This window comes from Crotalus tigris, unplaced genomic scaffold, assembly GCF_016545835.1.
Source record: "Crotalus tigris isolate CLP2741 ecotype Arizona unplaced genomic scaffold, ASM1654583v1 scf7180000023617.9722795, whole genome shotgun sequence".
NCBI lineage: Eukaryota > Metazoa > Chordata > Lepidosauria > Squamata > Viperidae > Crotalus > Crotalus tigris.
Genome location: NW_024100081.1, coordinates 5,012,130 through 5,032,685, shown reverse-complemented (window position 1 = coordinate 5,032,685; position 20,556 = coordinate 5,012,130). Strand labels below are relative to the sequence as shown.

The window sequence follows — 20,556 nt, the reverse complement described above, 5'->3', positions numbered from 1 at the left end:
CTGGCATTTTGGGGGAACTTTTATCATTTTACTTGTTCATCATAGTCTGCATGAAATAAATCTCCATAGTAATTCCTTATTATTATGGTTAATCACAGAGTCAGCCAGATTTTTAGTGTATTCAGGATTTTTATCCACCTACTGAGTCCTTCCCAAAGACCTGGGTTAATCAGATAGGAAAGTTTATTGGTGTTAAAAGTATTGTTGCTTCTGAGTAAAGCTGCCTTTTACAACTAACTGATGGTGATTTTGTCAATTGTGATGGTGTTCAAATGGTGCTCTGTTTGTTTTGGGATTGCACCCAAGGTGACGATTACTATTGGTATTACTTTTGCTTGCTTCTGCCACAGTCATTCTATTTCTATAATGCAGGTCTTTGTATTTTATGATCTTCTCCAGTTCTTTGTTTTTTCTTCTGCTATCCCAGGTCCACTATCCGGACTTATTTGTCTTTCTTATTGACAAGTGTTAGGTCTGGTGTATTATGTGGCAGGCGCCTTCTGTTTGAATACTAAAGTCCCAAAGTACTTTAGTTTCTTCGATTCCTATTACTGTCTCTTTTTGATGGTCCCACCAGTTTTTGCCTGCAGGCAAATGGTATTTCTTGCAGATCTTCCCATGCATCATTGTTGCTATTTTGTTATGCTGTCAGTCTATGCAATTTTCTTGCATCTGCTAACCAGCTGGTTGGTTTCTTCAGCTTCTTTGCAGAGGTGGCATCTACTGCCTGTTGCTATCTTCTCAATTCTGGCTTTGTATGAATTTGTTCTTGATCTAGTGCAGCCACAATTAGCCCCTGTGTCTCTTTCTTTAACTTTCCTTTGCCAGCTCTTCTTGTTATCTGCTTTGCCTGCTAGTGTGTGTGTGTGTTTGTGTGTGTGTGTGTGTGTTGGCCATGTAATACTTTGCCTTGCTATGTGTCTTTTCTAGTCTTCATTTGGTCTTTCTTAAATGCGAGTTTGATCTCTACAGTATTCAGTATCCCTTCATAGTGTACTAGTTGCTTCATTGTCTTTCAGATATTCTTCCAATGGCCTTTATTCTTCTTCAACTATCTCATGTACTTCCAAAATTCTACACCCACCAATTTTCCTTGGTAAGTAGAGTTTGTCAATGTCACTGTGAGTATGAAGGACATGCTTCATTGTCGTTATTTTTCTGGTCTTCCTATCCAGGGCTTTTATTGGACTGTTTGAGTCCAATCCATTATTCCAGCTGTGTTAATTTGCACTGATATTATTTCCTTCACTGAGTTTGAACTTTCAGATCTTCTTCACTCTCATGGTGTGTTCACTTCTAACATTCTTCTTGATTTCAGTTTGCTTGATGTTGTCAGCTTGAAGAATGTCCAGGTATTTATAGTGATCTTCTTCATTAACTCTGGATGTTATTTCCATAGGGCATCTTGATTCCGTCAGTGTTCACTATTTTTCCTCTGTTGATAGTAAGGGTGGCACCTTTGTTTAATCCAAATTCCACTGCAATATCTTGGCTGTGTACATGGGCAGTGCTGAGTAGTGATTCTATTTGAGATGGTGTTTTTCCATATAGCTTCAGATGTAAAGGAGGTGGGAGAGTCTGGCAGATATTTTTGATGTTTGATAGCCATGAACGGTTTAGTGTTGAGAGTTACACTGAATCAATGTAATGGTGCTGATAGTGAGTATCCTTGAAAGATTCTTCTCTTGATATTAACCTCTCCCAGTCTATCACATTGACCAGCAATTACATCTTCCACTGTGCCATTGATCTTTGCACAAAACTCCTGATGTGTGTGCTGACTTCTGTTATTTCTAGGTACTTTTATTATCCAATCATATGGCAGGGAGTCAAATGCTTCTCTGTAATCAAGAAGTTTTCCTTCTTTTGCAATTTTATAAAATCATTTTGTCAATTAGGAGCTGATCTTTCGCTTCTCTGCTGCTTGGGCATTTTCTTTTCTGCTCAGACTGAAATAGTGTTTTCAACTAGATACAGTTGGATTGCATCAGCTACAAGCTCAGTTAGCAATCTGAAAGCTGTTGGTAAGCAAGTAATTGGCCTGTAGTTGCCTGGGACTGCCTCTTTTGTTAAATCTTTCATTATACCAGGTAGGTTCTGCCAGATGTAAATCAATCTTCAAATTCATCTCTGTATAGTTTGATGCTAATTGCTTGGCAATGTCTGTATATAGATCAGCCAGATGTTTCAACCAAAAACCATGCAGTTTATCTTCACCTGATGCTGACCAATTGTTGACCTTCCCTACCCTTTTCTTTACCATTTCTGCTGTTGTTACAAATTCTTACATTTCAGCTTCTTTATTTTTGCTACCTCCTTTATCCAAGCTGCTGTTTGTTGTATTTTGGGGGGTTGTCCCATAGAGATGCTCAGAATTGCACCGTTTCTTCTTTGTCAGGTGTTGATTGGTTCATTATGGGTTCTTAATTGAGGATTGATAGAAACATTTCTGATTCAACTGAAATTGGAAATTCTGCCTATAGTGTGCAATTCAGGCTTTATATCTGCTGAACTTCTTGGCTACAGCTGTTATTTGCTCTTTATATTTCTAGTGCTTCCTTGATTTCCTTTCCTTTAGGTCACGGGTGTCAAACTCGATTGCATCACATGACGTATCGTGATGTTTTTTGCCTTTGCGGAGCTGGGGTGGGCGTGGCCAATATGTTATGCATCCGGCCCACAGGCCACCAGTTTGACACCCCTGCTCTAGGTAATACTTCTTGATCAGGTATTGATCAATTTCTTCTCCTTCAATTATTCTAAGCTGCTTGCATCTGATCTAACATACTGATCTTATTTTCAATCTGACCTTCCATTTTGGTGGTACACTGTTGTTTTTTTGTTGTTGTTGATTTTGCATCCAAGATATTCAGTTTTAACTGTAGCTGTGCTGTGTATTAGTTGATTTGTTTCTTGCAGTGACCTGGTGCTTATATTTCATATTACAATATTTTAATACTTGTGCTAGCAGGCAACATTATTCTTCTGTTGTTGTGCTGTTCTAGATGCTCATTTTTTTGCTTTTTAATTAGAGGGATTTGTTCTTTCTGAGGAGAAGGCAGTGACTTGTTTGGGAATGAGAATGAATGAATAGCTATGCTAGTTTCATCTATTACCAACTCCCCATGGTTTGTCTCTACAATGTGAGTTACTTCTGGTGAGGCTTCAGTTTCTCAGTTTCTGGTGAGGCTTCAGTAGATCTTTTGCAGTTCTTCCAATTCTTCTTCTGTGAATATTTTGTTTTGTATTATAAAAGTGTTGATCTACTAGCCTCTGTTCTGTTATTTCTGATTTTAGATGTTGTTCTTTCCAGAACTGTGCATTGTCTTCAGAAATCCTCTTCTCATTGGGACTTGATTTGTAATAACAGTTCATTCAATTTTTCAATAGCATTCTTTGTTTTCAGTCTTTGTATATTTGCAATGGGTAAACAACTTTTCTTCTAGTAGACCCACACTTGGTGGCCTTAGTTGCTTAGCCCACAGTCCTGAGTCCTGTACTCCATTTGTCACCAGATGTCCAGGAACTCCAACATCTAGTGTATTGTTGACCCAGGCAATGATCAATCTTGTATGGGTTCCTGTAAATTAAGTCTCACTTTATTGTTAATGGATAGTAGTAAGAAACTTTTAATTTTAGATGCTTAATTAGTAAGGTAATTATCCCAGTAACATATATTTAATTGGCAAAATATACTTTTTCCATTTAAAAATTTGCCAAAAAAATAGCAATACTCATCAAAACAATTAGATGTTTCAACAAGTTTTCATTCAAAGAATATGAGTTAAGTTTATAGTTGGTATTTTCAGATAATTTTTCTACTACAATAAATGTAAAGTTTCTTAATATTGTTTTACAAATTCTTTCCTTCCTGCAAGGATTGCTCATTTTTTCAATATTCAAAACAATATTTACATTTGAAAGACTATGAAACTTAGGGGTATTTTATTACACAGAATGTGTGATCAAGTCCTTAAATTTAACTATCTTCAAATTTGATATTACATGTCATAAATATGGAGATATTGCAGAAAAAGTAAATGTAAATCTTTATCTCATTTTACCTATCTCTCAAATCTTACATGGAGGCAGAGCAGTATTCTTAGAATGATCTGATGGATAGCATTTCTATTCTGATGGACAGAATAAATTATTTTGTCATTGTGAGTTTCTATAGGAACAACCTCCCAAACTTCTTCTTTAAATAAATATTAAAAATGAAGCCATTCTATTTTTCTTAACATCAATTACACCATATGCAATTGATACTGAATTAGTGCTAATACAGATAACAGCACAAATATAGAATCCAGTATTTTTAATTGTCTAGGAAGGCCCTTACTCTAAATTCAATAGCTGTCTGTAGTGATGTCCAGGTCTCACCTCATCTTTTATGTCTTCTTGCTGTTGAGCACTGAAGATCTCCATTGCAGCCATCAGCCTCATCATTAACTCATCCACTGTTGTGTTTCCTAGCAACAAAGAAGGACAGTTGACCTTCATAATATTAAAGTTATTTTAAAAACTCAGAAAGTTGTTTTAGAAATAATCCAAAAATAACATCTTAAGATTTTTTTCATAAGTCACAAAAAGAAAATTTAATTAGTTTTATTTTAGTGTCATTTAATTTATGTTTTAAAGTTTCTGAAAGTTTCAAGTAGTAAATGTGAATCTAAATGAAAAAGTTAGATTGATTGTAATTTTTATTTCATCTTCATTTCAGCAATAATAGCCAAGTCAGGATTTCAAATTAGTGTTAAATAAGGAGGAAAGAAGGAGATTTTTTATTTTTAAACATTTTTTTCAAACTGTCATAAAAATTCATAGTATGTCTCTAGATATTATCACAAGATCTTTTGACATATCTATTTTTGATATTTGTGTTGAGTTTAAATACTAACATTTACAATTAATATCCCTCAGAATAACCTCTTGTCATTCATTGATTCAAAGATTGCTAACATATATAACAATGAACAGCCCATTTCCCCCTTAACTGGACACTATTTGTTGGCTTATTATTTCTTGATTACATTGCTAATGTAAGGAGATTTGAAATACATAAAGAAATTCAACAGCTCTATTCCACTGCATATGAATCTTGGTTTCAACCTCTGCAATACTTTTCACTGTGATTTTAATCCATCAATATAGCAATATTCAGTTTTCAGTGGAGAATATGGAAGTACATTACTACTAAGTTTCAACATTCCAGTTGCCAGAAAAGTATTGTAAAATGTAAGTAATTTATAAGTAAATATCAAGAGATTAAGAGAAAACTATAGATATTATATTACAAAACATCAAACTGACTGATTGAATATAAGTCTAGTTTTTCCCTTCAATTATTTCTGGATTTTTTTGGAGTTTCAACATAAGGATGGTAGAGATCCTGCAGGCACATCTGATATCTTTTAAAAAATCAATGAATATCAATGAAATATCTATAGAGCTATGAATACTCGTACAGTTATTTTTATGAGAGTGAGGTCAATTACAAAAGGTTAGCTATCCCCACTCTTTGTTTGTGCTTTCTTCCTAATGGGAGAAAGGGAGAGGGAGAAAAGGCGAGAAGAGGAGAATAAGTTTGGGAGGTGAAGTTCCTTACTCACACTCAAGTTACTAGAACAAGAGGGTAAGTTTTTGAATGTGACATAGTAACTTCTCCAGGTAACTAAGATTAATCCTGAGACCTACTTCTAAAATTCAGCTACAGTATAACATTTGCCAATTTTTCTTACTTTTTTTTGTTGAGCAGCACCATAAAGTGTAAACTTTATAAGCTTAAAGCTTGTAAGCTTTCATACATTACCATGCTACATTAGTTTTGATCAGATGCATAAGATAAATTTACCAATTTTTCATTTTATCTGCACTACTTTGTTAATATAAGAATATAAACTATATTCCAGGAGAATTTATATACTTGAATACAAGTGTAATTGATGCAAATGCAGTTCAAAGTTTCCACACAAAACATGCATGAAGCAGAATAGACAGACTGTACCTTGTATTACATTCAATACTTCATTTGATGATCGTTTTCCCATAATAATAAGGAACAATGGAAACTGATCTGTCTTCTGAGTCCGAATAGTTTGGGCTACAACACTGCCAAAGTGTCTTGTGCACATTGTTAGAAATCTGAAAAATATGAATATTTTAATGAAAAGTTTGTATAAATAAATGTACCTTATTCATTTAATTTTGAAAATACATATACATGTCTTATAACTTCTATAATTTCACAGCAAAAATATATGCAGTACATTGTAGCTTACTTTCAAGAAAATACAGGACTTCATTTGTTGTTAACAGCAGCCCCCACTTTTTTCTCTTTTTATACCGCGGACTATTTTCCACGGATTCTCCCAATCTTACTACTATCCCTAGGCATCATACACCTCCATCCTTTCTTTTTTTTTTTTCAATGCTGCACCATACCTATTTTATTAAGCCATGCTATCTTCTTTATATTTTTCACTTAACATCTAAATTTTGTTACATTCTTTGGGGGAACAGTCATAGCTCTGTACCAATTATGCTCCCAGATTTAATAGTTAGATACAACTGAGACCTAGTGGATTAGTATGATCCTTCTGTCAATTCTTAACTTACATTGCTGAAAATCTTCACCTTCAAAAGATAGAAGGAAACAAAATAGCACCATAACATAAACCAAGGAAAACAAAAATTAGTCAATTCATGAGAAAATTCTACAGCTTATCATAAAACTATTGATGGGTAACCAACTTGAAATCAATTACAATATTAGATGCCAATCATCTAGAGATTATTCAATGATTAATGAAGAATATTTGTAGCTCATTTGTAGCTTATTCAATTATTATATTTGTAAAAATAATAAGTATTTCCAAACCAAAGTCATCCCTTTTTTATTTGATAACTTCCTTAGTAGACTGTGCAAATACTATGTACATATATTGTTTTCAACTATGCTTTGACAGTGCACCCAATTCTGATGGGATAACCAAGAAATGGTTATCCTATTTGCAGTTGACATAAAACAGGGCAGGACAGATGATATTTTAGAAGACCGAAACAAAATTCAAGTTGATCTTACTAGGTTAGAGGAATGAGCTGAAAATAACAGAATGCAGTTTAATAGAGATAATGTAAAGTTATACACTCAGGAAACAGAAAAATGCAGAAATATAGAAAGTGGAATTCCTGGGTACTAAAATTACCTTGGATCACAAACTGAATATGAATTAGTGATGTGATGCAGCTGCTAAAGGAGAATAAATTTTATGTTGTGCCACTGTAACAGTTTCCAAATATGGGAAATATACTATATTTTGCATTGATTAGTATACAGTGCTTCAAGTATTGTTTACATTTCTGGGTAACAGGTTTATAAGATTATTTAGAAAAATACAATGAGATTGGTTTTATGAGGAGAGAGAGGGAAAGACTGAGAAAAGATGGCTTGAAGGAAATTTTCAGATAGCTGAAGGGTATCATAGGCAACAAAGTGAGCACCTGCTCTCTATCATTCCAGAGAGTAGGATACTGAATAATGATACAGGTAGTCCCCAACTTACGACCGTAATTGAGCCCAAAATTTATGTTGCTAAGTGAGAAATTTGTTAAGTGAGTTTTGTCCCATTTTATGACTTTTCTTGCCATGTTTGTTAAGTGAGTCACTGTAGTTGTTAAATTAGTGACACCGTTGTTAAGTGAATCTGGCTTCCCCATTGACTTTGCTTGTCAGAAGTTTGCAAAAGGGAATCAGATGACCCTGGGACACTGCAACCATCATAAATATGAACCACTTGCCAAACTTCTGAATGTAAATCATGTGACCATGGGGCTGCTGCAATGGTCATAAGTCACTTTTTTCAGTGCTGTTGTAACTTGAGCAGTCACTAAACAAACTGTTATAAGTCAAGGACTACCTGTATTAAATTACAGATATTGGTAAATGAAACCCAAAAAAGAAAAAAAAACTTCTAGTGGTAAAAGCAACGTGAAACTCAGATTACTGAAGGAGGGAATTCCCTTTCCTAATTAGAATGTAGTCAAACAATTACCTGTCAAGAATGCTTTTATTTGGATTCCTGTACCAATTAGAGGGGTTGGGCTTGATGGCCCAAATAGGCTATATGTTTCTATGAACTTGGAAAATTAATGGGATAGAGATAGATGAATAATATTTCACTGTTTTTTATTACCTAGCTCTGCATTAACAAAAATTACAAAATGCTCTCAATGTCTTTTCTGATTTATTCTTAAAATTCAAACCAAAAGAGATGGAGGACAGTAATCAAAACAACAGATCCATATTATTAGGAAAATATATCCGCTTCTCCTTGTTAAAGGAAAGTTTCTTACTTGGGCAACAGCCTCCACTATTCTTGGCATTCTTCTTTATTCCTAATTCTGAATCCCACATTTTACTACTGTAACAGGAGCAGCAACAATGCAGAAATCAATTGATATTTCAATAAATTAAGATGACCCCACTAAATTCAAATAGTTATTTCTTTATGTGCAAAAGCAAAATGATACCACAGTGGAGAAAAGTACAAGGCTAAAAGCAAAGCTTAATTTGGTATCTTCAGATGTTGAACAGAATGCATCATCATGCCATCTCCTCAGATGACTCATTTTGAAAGGAGGAGAAAAATCACTAAACTCATACATGCCAATTCTAGCATTAAAGATTGTGTGATTCTTGAATCCACTTTTTGAACTCCAGTTTAAACTATCTGCGCAACTCCCATGCCCAAGGAAGTGGCACTGGCACCGAGTTAAATTTCAAAAGGTCAAAAGCCATAGCTAAGCTAGTTTGGATCAAAAAACCTAATCTATTAAGGATTATTACTATATGGCCCTGGATCCTGAGTAAAGGTATTAAATAGGGACTGGACTGAGGGGTAAAAATCTTTAGTGTAAAGTTTTTCCTTCCTACATAGGAAGTAATACCATTTTTGGTAAAGATTATATACTTAAATCTTGAAGCATTGTTTGAAATCTGTTCCAAAAATGCCTCATAAGAATCAAATGGAGATTAAAACCATTACTATATTTCAGTTTTATTCTTTACGATGCAAGAGGATTTTTCCCCCCCTCTCCTCTAAGGTATACTCTGATAGATTTGATGATTTTGAGGTCCATAAGAATGGGTACTGAAGATTGAACTCTTTGGCAAGAATCAATACCATAACATTTCAGAAGTTCATTGTAAAAAATAACACACACACATACACACCAAAAGTTGTAGATGAACAGCTTGCATATAGAAATATGTTAATATAACTTTCAGTAATTAATTAGTGAAAGAAGTAATACATATCAAGGAGTCATGTTTTTGAAGATTGTACTAGTTCCCTTCACTTTCATACTTACTAGTATGTTCTGAAAAACACTAATTCTAAGCTTTTGACAAAAAAAGCTTTCATCCATTATCATACTGAAGTCTGACATTAGTATTCTTAACACGATCTTGAATAAATGAAAAAACTGATAAAGCTTTTCACTTCCATTAGAGGACTGTTTGAAATTAGCATTTCTTTCAAGAGAAAAGGGTAGCTTATGATATGTTTTCAGATCTGATGGTAAAAAGTAAATGTCATAATAATAATGAATTATGAAAGACCAAATGCAAATATAGAATGCTTTAATAAGATCCAATTTAATAAAGTCTGTAAAAATAATGGACTTTTAATAACACAGGTCACAAAAGGCAAAACAGTGGAAATTCTGAGGACTAGCCACTAGCAGAAGCTTATTAATTCTTAATTATGTTCATGAAAGGCAACTTAAATCGTGTATTTTCTTATGCCTTAGGATAATATTTTAGGTAACAACTGATCTGAAAACTACCTGATGAGCATAAGCCTTTTTGTCCCATGCTTTAGAAGGTAAATCTATCTGAAAAGACAAACGGCATTAAAATGTCACAGGATGAAAAGCATTTGATATCAACATCCAAAGCAGAATCACAACACTTAATTTTCATATTATTAATAAAAAAATATCTATGATTCAGAAATCTAGAATGATAAATAAAAATCCTTGATTCCAAAGTGAATATGATTCTGACAACTATTAAAGTTCGAGAACAAATTGAGTCAATTTTGTGTTATTGGCTTTATTTAAATAAAATAAAGTTACTAACTTTTTAGTAAATAATCAGATGTGGTTAACAAACAGTTCAAAGGTTAGAGTAATTACATGATGATGTCCTTCATGTGCTAGTTGGCCATAACTGGTATGTGGAAACCACAAAGTGGGATGAAAGGTCTTCTGATTTTATTGGGAAATAAAATCAGGGTGAGTCTAGGGTGAGTTGGACTCTGGAAGCTTTGTGCCATCCACAATGGATCTGTGTCATCCTTATTTTGATTCTCAGGAAACTGTCTCAAGAAGTCATCCTCATCAAACTAATTGCTAAGTTATGTATCCTATGCTCTCAGTAGACTATTTAGATAAATTATATGATTTATACTCAAAAAGAAACTTTTAAATTTTTATAGAAGTTTGAAAATACCTATTTGATGTGACCAAATCCAATTTAGCAAACCAAATATTTGAAGAAGAGCCCTAGTGCTCTTTAAACATGAATCAAGAAATGGTGAAACTTATTTCTATACCTATTTATGGTAAATTTACTGTAGTGTTTTTTCAAAGTAAAAGAATACTTGTTGAATATTAAACTTATCCAACATCTATTTAATATGATTAATTTTATACTATGCAAAGTCAATATGTTTCATTAAAATGTGAATAAAGAAATAACATTTTATGCTATTAATATTTAAATTTTAAATGTAGAACTGGAAGCTATATTTTATTTATTCATGACGTGACTATCTTAGCCAATTCTACATGCCATCCACTTAGCCCTGCCTTTCTTTGAAGACAATTGTTACTTTTGACTGGGTTCTTGAAACATTTCTTGCTATATTCTTCTATGTGTAAATAACTGATCAGTAGCATTCAATTGTTGTTTAGAAGCTTCTTTAAAAATGCTTAAATTTCCATTATTTGGAGTTTGTCACCAAAGTCAGCCTTTATCAGATAACTTGCAGAGCAGCCTCAACCAAAACTGATGGATTAGAATAACGTAAGGCTGTTGGTCCACATAAGTGAAACAAAGGTTACTTTATATATTATTTTTTATACATAGTTATCATATGTTGGTACTGGACATTTGGTGTTTATGTTAAAGTTTCTATTCTGAGCATCAGCTTACAATTATCATATGTTTTCATGCTATTATTGTGCAGCTGGAAATGGAATTCAAACAGATACTTCTTTTAAAAATGCTTATGACAGTAGCAATTACTCAGTGTTTACTTGCATAGCAGGAAAGGGATTGGAAGTAACAAAAGGAGAAGATTAATGCATAAATTAGGCTCAAGGTAATTATCAAACATTACAGTAATGGTATGCCTTTTGTTAGATTGTTTCATAACCCAAAATATGAGAATTATGAGTTGACCCTTTCATTTGGGCAAGCAAAATGGGAAAAGTCACAGCTTAATAAAAAAGAGTACAGGTAATCCTCAATTTACAACCAATCCGTTAGTGACTATTTGAAGTTACAACAGCACTGAAAAAAATTGAATCACAATTTGTCCTCGCCCTTACAACCATTGGAGTATCCTCATGGTCACATAATCAAAATTTGGACACTTGCAACCAGCATGTATTCAGGATGATTGCAGCACCCTAGGGTCATGTGATCACCATCTGCGACCCTCCCAGCTGCTTCCAACAAGTAAAGTCAACGGGGGAAGTCAGATTTAATGATGTTTCATTTAACAACTTCAGCAATCGGCTTAACAACTATGACAAAATAGGTCATAAAATCGGGCATGACTCACTTAACAACCACCTTGCTAAGCAACAAAAATTCTGATCGCAATTGTTGTTGTAAATTTAGGACTAACTGTACTTTGTTTTCTATTGCCCCCAGTTAGTTATTCATGTGATAGATTTGAACTTCTTGCCATCTCCATTAGCTCCTATAACTTGGGACATATCAGTACCGATTAGTAAACCATCATAAATCTATCTGGAATCAGCGATATATAAGTGATACTATATCAATTCTTATAATAAACAAACATATCTGTGTCTTATAATTTCCCATCAGTTCTAGAATATTTTAGCCCAGTGTATCACCATAGCGACTTATTTAGATATTTAGGTAATTGATGGAAATGTAGGGAAGATGCTAGGAGGTTTCAGCTGCATAAGCCTTTTACAAAGCAAGAATAGGTCCTCATCTACAACCTGATCAATCATCTAATAATACCTTAATAAGTTTCCTTTTGATGTCCTGGTAGAGGTAAGATTGCACATACTTTATTTATACTTAAAACACATACAGCTTTATTAACTTTTAAAAATAAAAACTGTCTGTGTTGAAACTATTCTGATTAAACTATATGACAGACTTCAAAACAGCTATTGATGATCTGTCCTCAAAGTTACAACTGCTTCATTCACATACCATGGTCACATGATTGCAATTGGAGTACTTGGCAATTAGCTTGCATTTACAACTGGTTGCAATGTCCTGTGGTCACATGACTGTGACTTGTGACAGTTTTTGCCATTTTCTGGCAGAAAACAGCAAAACCCACCCATTGGATATGCTGGATTCTCTTAACAACCACATGGTTTGCTTAACTACCACATGTGGACAAGAGGATAGAAATTTAAAAATCAATTTTATAGTGTTATTTAATATGACTCAGAGAACAAAATGAATCTACAATTTTTTTTGCATTTTAAAATAAATTCTATTTTTCACTGCTGCAATGCTGCATATTCTCTACACGATATGGAAAGACAAACTGCAAACTTGAAAGCTGAATGGAGAGGGAAAGATTATATACTTGTATGTGTAATTATAATACAGAAAGATCTTTAGTTAATCCATCACAACTCCCATGCCCTAGTTTTGAAGGCCCCTATCTCCTTGTAAAACATATTCAAAACATACAGCAAGCTATCATCTCAAAGCATACTTACTGATGTCCTTGTTCAATAGACAACATCTTACTAACAATTCGTGCATTATTGGAAGAGAGGTTATATGAAGAGATAATCACCTTCCATCCTGCTCCTTTGTTCTTAATGTTTTGCTACTGGGAAACCATTCACAAGTACAATCCTCAACAATGCTACTCAGTAATTATGGCTAGATGACAAACAGATATGATCAATTTATGAATTTATTTTGAAACCCTATACTAATAAAGTCATTAAATGCTGCCCTTGCCATGATCTTTCTAAAAGCTTCTGAAGTTACAAGAACACACAGCATTGTTTGTGGAAACAATTGCTGATGGCAGAATGCAAACCTTGAGTTTAATCATGCTGCAAATTGATCTTGACATTCTGTAAGACCACTGCTAAAATCAAAAGCAAAGGAGAAAATGAGAAAATGAACAGGTCACATATAATCAACAAAAAGGAGGGTTCCCTTTTTTTGCCTCCTCTTAAAAATAAGACATACCCAAACTTGCCTACTGTTGGTGTATCTTTCTTATTTAAGGCAAACATTAATTAGATTCCTGACCTTAGGTACTTAAAATATTTTTCTTTTGAAAGTAAAATGAGACAGGACTTTGAAAATCATTGACAAAATAAAACTAATTCTTGGTAGCTTTCTCACAAAAAGTCCAAAACAAGGACTACTATGTGAAGAGCAGTAGCTTTTCCTGTACGAGATGTTTTTATTGAATGTCTTCATTCTCTTAGAAACCTCAAGAAATGAAATTGGATGGATAATGCTTAAAACAGTTGTTGCATGGTATGCAGTGGTCAAAGCACTGTTCTAAGACTGGGGAGATCCAGTTTTAATTTGCTACTTGATTATAGAGCTCACTGGTGAGCCAAATTTACCTCAGAAAGTTACTGTTATGAGGAAAAAATAAAGGCTAATTCCATTTATACTGTCTTGAGCTTTTGCAGAGGAAAAATAGAATGTAAGCCTAATAAACAATAAAAAACCATGCCCAGTTGTTATACTGAGTATATAAAAAACAGAAACAGTTAAACATGACAATAAATGTCTCCCTCTGCCTGTGATTTCTTAAAATAGCTGTGCCTTTTAGTTTCACTTTATTAAAAATATACAATTGTAGATCCAATATAAACACACAAAATAAAAATAAACAATAAAATAAAATAATAGGTATTTTTTATTAAATACCTATTTATGCCTAAGCATGGACACCTGGGAGAGAGATCAAGTTCAGAAATTTCTAATTGTCATTACTATATTTTAAAATGTGGCTATAATTCTAGAGACTTCCCCATTCTGGTCATTTAATGGTTATGCATGATTGTTATTTGAGAATGGTCTGGTAGTTTGCAATAAGTAGGAAGATGGTAGCTAGCGCAATTCTGAAGTATGTATGCTACTGTTTCAATTAAACTCGCAAGATTCCTTTTTCTCGCCATGTATATATATATACATCTGAACTAGACTGTGTTGTTTTTCTGGGCCACATATGTGTGTGTATGTGGGTATGTGCATAATTGATTAATTAATTAATGTTTATGTAGTGTATATTGGAGGTGGTTACCCTTTGAGAGCTGTATACAACAAAATCTCATTTTAATGTACGCTGATTAGTGTACATTTAAAGCAACAATAAAATTATTCTACTCTACTCTACTCCACTCCATTCCATTCTAATTTCAGAGTCAGAGCAGATACATGAATATTCTTGATAAGGAACAGCACTGAATCTGCCCAAAAGTACTACTGAAGGTATAATATTCAGATGTACCAATGTGAAGGCCATCCTATGAGATGGAAATAATACATTTTACAAATATTTAGGAATAGTAAAGGGAGGGTGTGTGAGTTCATTATAGTGGAGAGGTGAAGTATTGATATTATTTCTTTGCAAATTGAGAAGTAATTTTTTTGCTTATGCTCTCTCCAGGTATGCCTTGGCATGTATTTCATCGTGCTATGAACAGTATTTCTCATGTAGGCTGCAGGTGCTAAGAATAGATTATGTCCTACAACTTTAAAATGAAATTCCTACAATGATTTATCAAAAAAGTACGTTAATTTTGCAACAATACATTTTAAGCAAAAGAATACAGTACTGATGATAATTTGCCAGGCTACATTTGTTAGCTTTCAAAATACAAATAACTATTTCATGTATATTGCTCATTTGTTACATTGTGTGTATACCTTTGGCTAGATCAAGGTGGCACAAAGGTGAAGGGAAATAGTGTTAGCAATTTTTTGGGGGAAGATAGTGCTTCAAATGTAACGTTGTGTATTAGTAGACTGAAAGTATTAACATTAGTAGGAGGGGTGTGATGGCTCAATGGTAAAAGACACTGAGTTTGTCACCTACTGTAGAAAGCTGACAGCTCGGATTCGAGACCCGAGCACTCCATGACGGAATGAACTCCCATCCTCACCCCATCCTGCCCACCTAGGAGTTTGATAGCATGCAAATGCAAGTAGATAAATAGGTACCAGTTAGGTAACTGAGTTCCATGCATAGTCATGCTGGCCACATGACCATCAAAAGTATTTTTGGACAATGCTGACTTCCTTGGCTAAGAAATGGAGATGTACACTGCCCTCTAGAATTGGATATGACTGGATGGGGGAAAATTTACCTTTACCTTTATTAATATTAATAATGGTAAAAATAGCTATTTATAGTATTAATAACAACATCCAAGGCTCCCTTAAATGGCTTACAATTACTATTTAGCATTAAATATGTATCTGCCCTTTTCATCTAATTATTAAAATGATTATTTTAAAAAAACTGTTTAAAAATTAGCCAAAAGCAATACCCAAACTGCAAACAACTTGAAAAAGCCTGGATGAACAGGAAGCTTTTGATTAATGTGAGTTTTATTCATTTATTGAAGGACTTCTGGGAAAAATCCAAATCAATATAAAACATTTTTTAAGAACACTAGTTAACTAGTATAATCATCATCAGAACTAATGAGCAATAAAAAATACAGCAACATTCAATGTATGTGTTTGAATCTGAGCTTGCTTCTGAAATGAAAGCAGCTAGGCAGTTATCTCAGCCTCCAGAAGAAAGATGTTCCAAACAATGGATGAAAAGGCTCTCTCTTGAGACCTCATGTAATTTATAGCTCTCAACTACAGGATGTAAAGCACAGGCTCTTCAGAAGATCTTAATACCTGGGCAGGTATATGAACATCTAGTTGACTGATCTAGACTGCATTCAATTTTAGAGTCACCTTCAAAATCATGTAACATAAGGAAAATTAATGGTACCTGGACTAAGAAGATATATTATGTTAAAAATATTTAAATGTGAACTAAACTACTTCTGGTTCAGAAACTATTGGAAACTTCAAGGTCAGAAAATTTGACAAAAGAGTCTGAGCTAGTATGGCCACTTTAGCTTTGAACGGCAACAATGAATCTAGAAGAACTTTTATTCCTGATCTTTCAGACAGATTCAGCCTCATCCAAAAGAGGTTGATTACTGGAACTTGGAATGTTGTCCCCATATTTTAAGGGTTCAATTTTTATTGACTTTTATCAAATGCAGTGCTTCAAGCTTAAGATAAGTGGACTGGAAGAAGTTTGTAGGAAGGAAGTTTTTCACATTCCTTCTTTCCAAACTATTGAATATTGAACATAAAAAAGTCAACCCCACTATCTTAGTTGAAAGTTTGTGGATTTAAATGTACACATTTAAATATCAAATTTATACTGATATATCTTTCATATCTTTTGTGATAAAGTATTTTGTCCATTGCCAGCCATTCTTCCCTAGGCCATTTGAACGCTCTGTAACATAAAGACGATCTCATTATTATGTATAAATATACTTTATGTACAATTATTTATTCTCTTATATGATAGTAGAACCAAAAAATGTAGACTTAAGCATCTTACCGTATTTTTCAATCAGGGTTCTAGACCTGCTGAAAATACTGTGCAGTCCTAAGCAAGCTCTTTATTTAGCATTTCTAAAAGTGTCATAAGGAGTTAATAAGACCCAGCTGTACAAACTCTTTCTACTAAGCAGCTTCTGTTGCTTTGGTCACCACAGGTATCGCAGTAACCTGTAAACTCTTGTAACTAGTGTATCAAAGTTGTGCTACTTAACAGATCTTAAGTAAAACACAACAAAGCTTTGACATGCTGCTTATTGTCAGTCATAAAAAAACCCTCCCTCAGACATAGTTTTTAGAAGACAGTATACCACAATTTTTTTGCGACTGTAAAATAAAAGAAACCAGAGAATTAAAAAGAGACTAGAACAATATAACAGCAGGTCATCAACTGAACTTAGCCACTGCAGATGGTTTAGAAATAGGGTTTCCATCCACAGCAAGTTGTGGAATAAAAGGAAAGGAGGGGACTCCCCATTTCTTGTAAATGGCAATAGTATAAGATTAATCCAATCTCTTGCCCACATATTTTGTTCCATTGAAAAAAATCATAGTTGCTCCATTCATAACTACCTATGAGACTACATTTACCTTAATGATAATAAAAACAAATGAATGCCGCTTAATCTCAACCAAAATTAAAGTTAAAATGTGTAAGTTGTGAACTATTATGCAGAAACACTACATATTTTAATCTTAATTTGGAACGTTTGCTATGTAGAGTGAGTTGAAATAAAAATAAAGACTCTAATAGAAAAGTGAAAATATCTTTTAAGCCACACAGTATATACTAAATTACAGTTATCATTTACAATGTGAAATGAACTTTTTAAGTGAATAAAAACTAAAAGTTCACTAATCATAAAAAACTATGATACCTATGTAAAATCAAAGTTCAGACAACATTATTAAATAATATTATGAGGAATGTTTCAATATGCATATTTCATGTATTATGATGAATGTTTTGAAAGAATGAATTGCCAGGTGATATTTTATACACAATGAAAGGTCTTTGTATCACCTCAAGAGAATATTAAACCAATTATTATATAAAGCTTTATTATTTTGTTGAAAGTCAAATGGATTAAGTTAAATCAATTTTTAGGCCAAAAAAAACTTTGTGAGGCTAAATTTCACTTGCTATATTGATTAAACTATTTGTGTACTATAAGTTATTTCTAGCTAGTCACTGGTGCATGAATGTTTGTATATCTAATGATTTGTTGTAGTAAACTTGCACATCTATGTTAATAGAGAACCCACATATCTCCTTAGGGTGACTGAAGAAGCAATGACCTCCATGCATCTGACAGATGCCCCTCTAGACAAAATTTTGCAAGTCCTTTCTTCACTAAGTCCCCATATTACAATGCTATGGATCATTACACTCTTTTCCACAGGAAGCTGTTTCTCCCCTCTAAACCATCTGTGAACTCATTTTCTGAATATAGATGCTGATTATACTTCTTAAAAGTTCTATGGCACCAAGAGAGATTGCATCCAGGATACTCCCATTTCTTTCATAAGTCCCTTCATTTCTCCTGTTTTCCCATCTGCTAGTTCCTGCTGAGAGATGGAAAAGATTGGTCTGGAAGAATGATGGAAGAACAGAAGGTGAAAGAAGTTGACAAGGGATGATGTATTCTGAGAGCTCACTGCTTGAAAATAATTCATTGTACAATTAGGACAAATATAAATACCACCTCAAAAGTAGACCATTAAAACATTGCTTTAAATTGATGAACAAAAGGAACATATGTATACATAAACGGAATTCTTGGTATTACTTTAAATTTGAATAATCATATGAATTATTTCTAACAAATGAAAGTATGGGCCTGATTGTATTATAAAAAGTCTTAGAACTCTAAAATAGTTGACTAATTTGCTTGAAAATCTATTTAAAGACTTTAGAATACAGTTGAAATTTCATGAAATTATTCCTCTTTTCCACTCAGTGAATTTTTTCTCCTCCCCCATCCTTATGTACATTCAAATCTGTTCTATAACGTTGGAAGATATTCTGGAAAACTGTGAAGGAAATAGTAGGGTTTGTATTGAGATAAACAATATTTTTGTCCTGAAAGTAGAGTTCTGCTCATGTAGTATTTAGTTTCATCTTAAGCAAAGATACCAAATTTCTCAGGTTTTAAAAAAATCCATTTCAACTTACCTTGCTCGATTTGCTTCTTTTGTCATATCCCATGCCCATGTTATAAAGTTTTGACTCAGGTAGGAAACAATAGATTCAGCACAAAGCATTTGAGAGCAGAATACATTAGTCAGCACACTTTCATCCTGGTGGAGGTAGACAGCAAGAAGCTTTCTCTGTAAAACAGAAAATCAGACGGAAATAATTTCCCATAATTTTCACAATATAAATGTAATTCATGTCTTACATCTAATCAAGTATTTATTTGAATTTCAGTAGAACATACTTCACTGTATTTCAGTCTTCATATATAGACTATCCTTATACAATATAAATTCCCTTCAAAAGAGTTATAACCATTACCTGCTGCCTAGAGATTCTGGCAGTTGACGACTAAGAAAGGAGGTTGGGGAAAGTTGGTATAAACCAGGGTTTCTCAATCTAAGATGTGGCCTTAAACTCATGCTGATTGAAGAATTCTAGATATTGGTCTACATGTGTTAAAGCTGATGAGATTGAAAAATACTAATATAGGCAAAGCTACCACAAAACAGTTGTTCCTGGTAGAATTACTGAGGAAGTAGATTAAATGAAGCCTATTTGTAGAACTTTATTCTTACATTAATAATTTTTTTCTTTGTATTACAAAATGAAAACATGATTATATTTCCTTACAATTATTAATATATTAAGTGCTAATCACATTTGCTGCAAGTATTGTCTGACTGATAACAAGGCATAATTTTACCAGCCTTTAAGTAGGGGAAAAAATTCAATAAAGGAATGCTATAGTCAATGGCAGCCTTATATTTCATATAATATACAGTTCTATTTAATTCTAATAGTGTGTGCCTTAATATACATATAATGTAATCTTTTCATCAAATCTTTCTCATATTTACCAACCACATGCATTTTTGTCATAGCTCTATGGAAACAGCAGTCTTGCTAATCCTATTCGCATATTTGTTTCCTGGTTGATTAAATTAAAGTCTTTTTATCTCATAACTTTCTATGGCTGTATAATTATAATTAATTTACACAATATATTACTAGTAAATAGAATAATTTACATTACATCCTAGGGAGGATAATTATAACTAACCATCAAATTTGCTCTGAACTACATTAAATAAATTACACTAAAATAAATATCAAATACAAAAAAGAAGGAAAAAATAATATCAGAAAATAAACTCAAGGAAAAAGTTGGAAGGAGTATGTTTTTTTTCAGGAGGCTAGAACTGGAGAAGCGAAGACTTATACATGTATCATTAAATAAATAAATAAACAAACAAAAATTAATATACAAGTTCACATAAAGTACTACCCTGCCTTTTTTTTTACTTGAACCATTCTAATTTTCAATTTTCAAAGTTAGAACTGAAATACCATTGGAGAAGATAATGTACCTTATAATAAGGGAATTGCCATGAGAAGCCTAGATTATTTTAACAAGGTTCAAAGTTCTGTGAAAAAGAAGGGTTTT

General features: G+C 33.2%; 1 protein-coding gene across 2 annotated transcripts in view; it reads right to left on the bottom strand.

Moving 5' to 3' along the window:
- Window positions 1-20,556, bottom strand: part of FAF1 (Fas associated factor 1) — a 190,910-nt gene that overhangs the window by 39,130 nt on the left and 131,224 nt on the right. For both annotated transcript variants that reach the window (XM_039320032.1, XM_039320031.1), the window contains exons 13-15: window positions 19,089-19,243; window positions 6,008-6,144; window positions 4,384-4,472 (exon numbers count right to left, since the gene is read on the bottom strand). In XM_039320032.1, coding sequence (XP_039175966.1) covers window positions 4,384-4,472; window positions 6,008-6,144; window positions 19,089-19,243 — 381 coding nt within the window. The remainder of the gene's footprint in view (window positions 1-4,383; window positions 4,473-6,007; window positions 6,145-19,088; window positions 19,244-20,556) is intronic.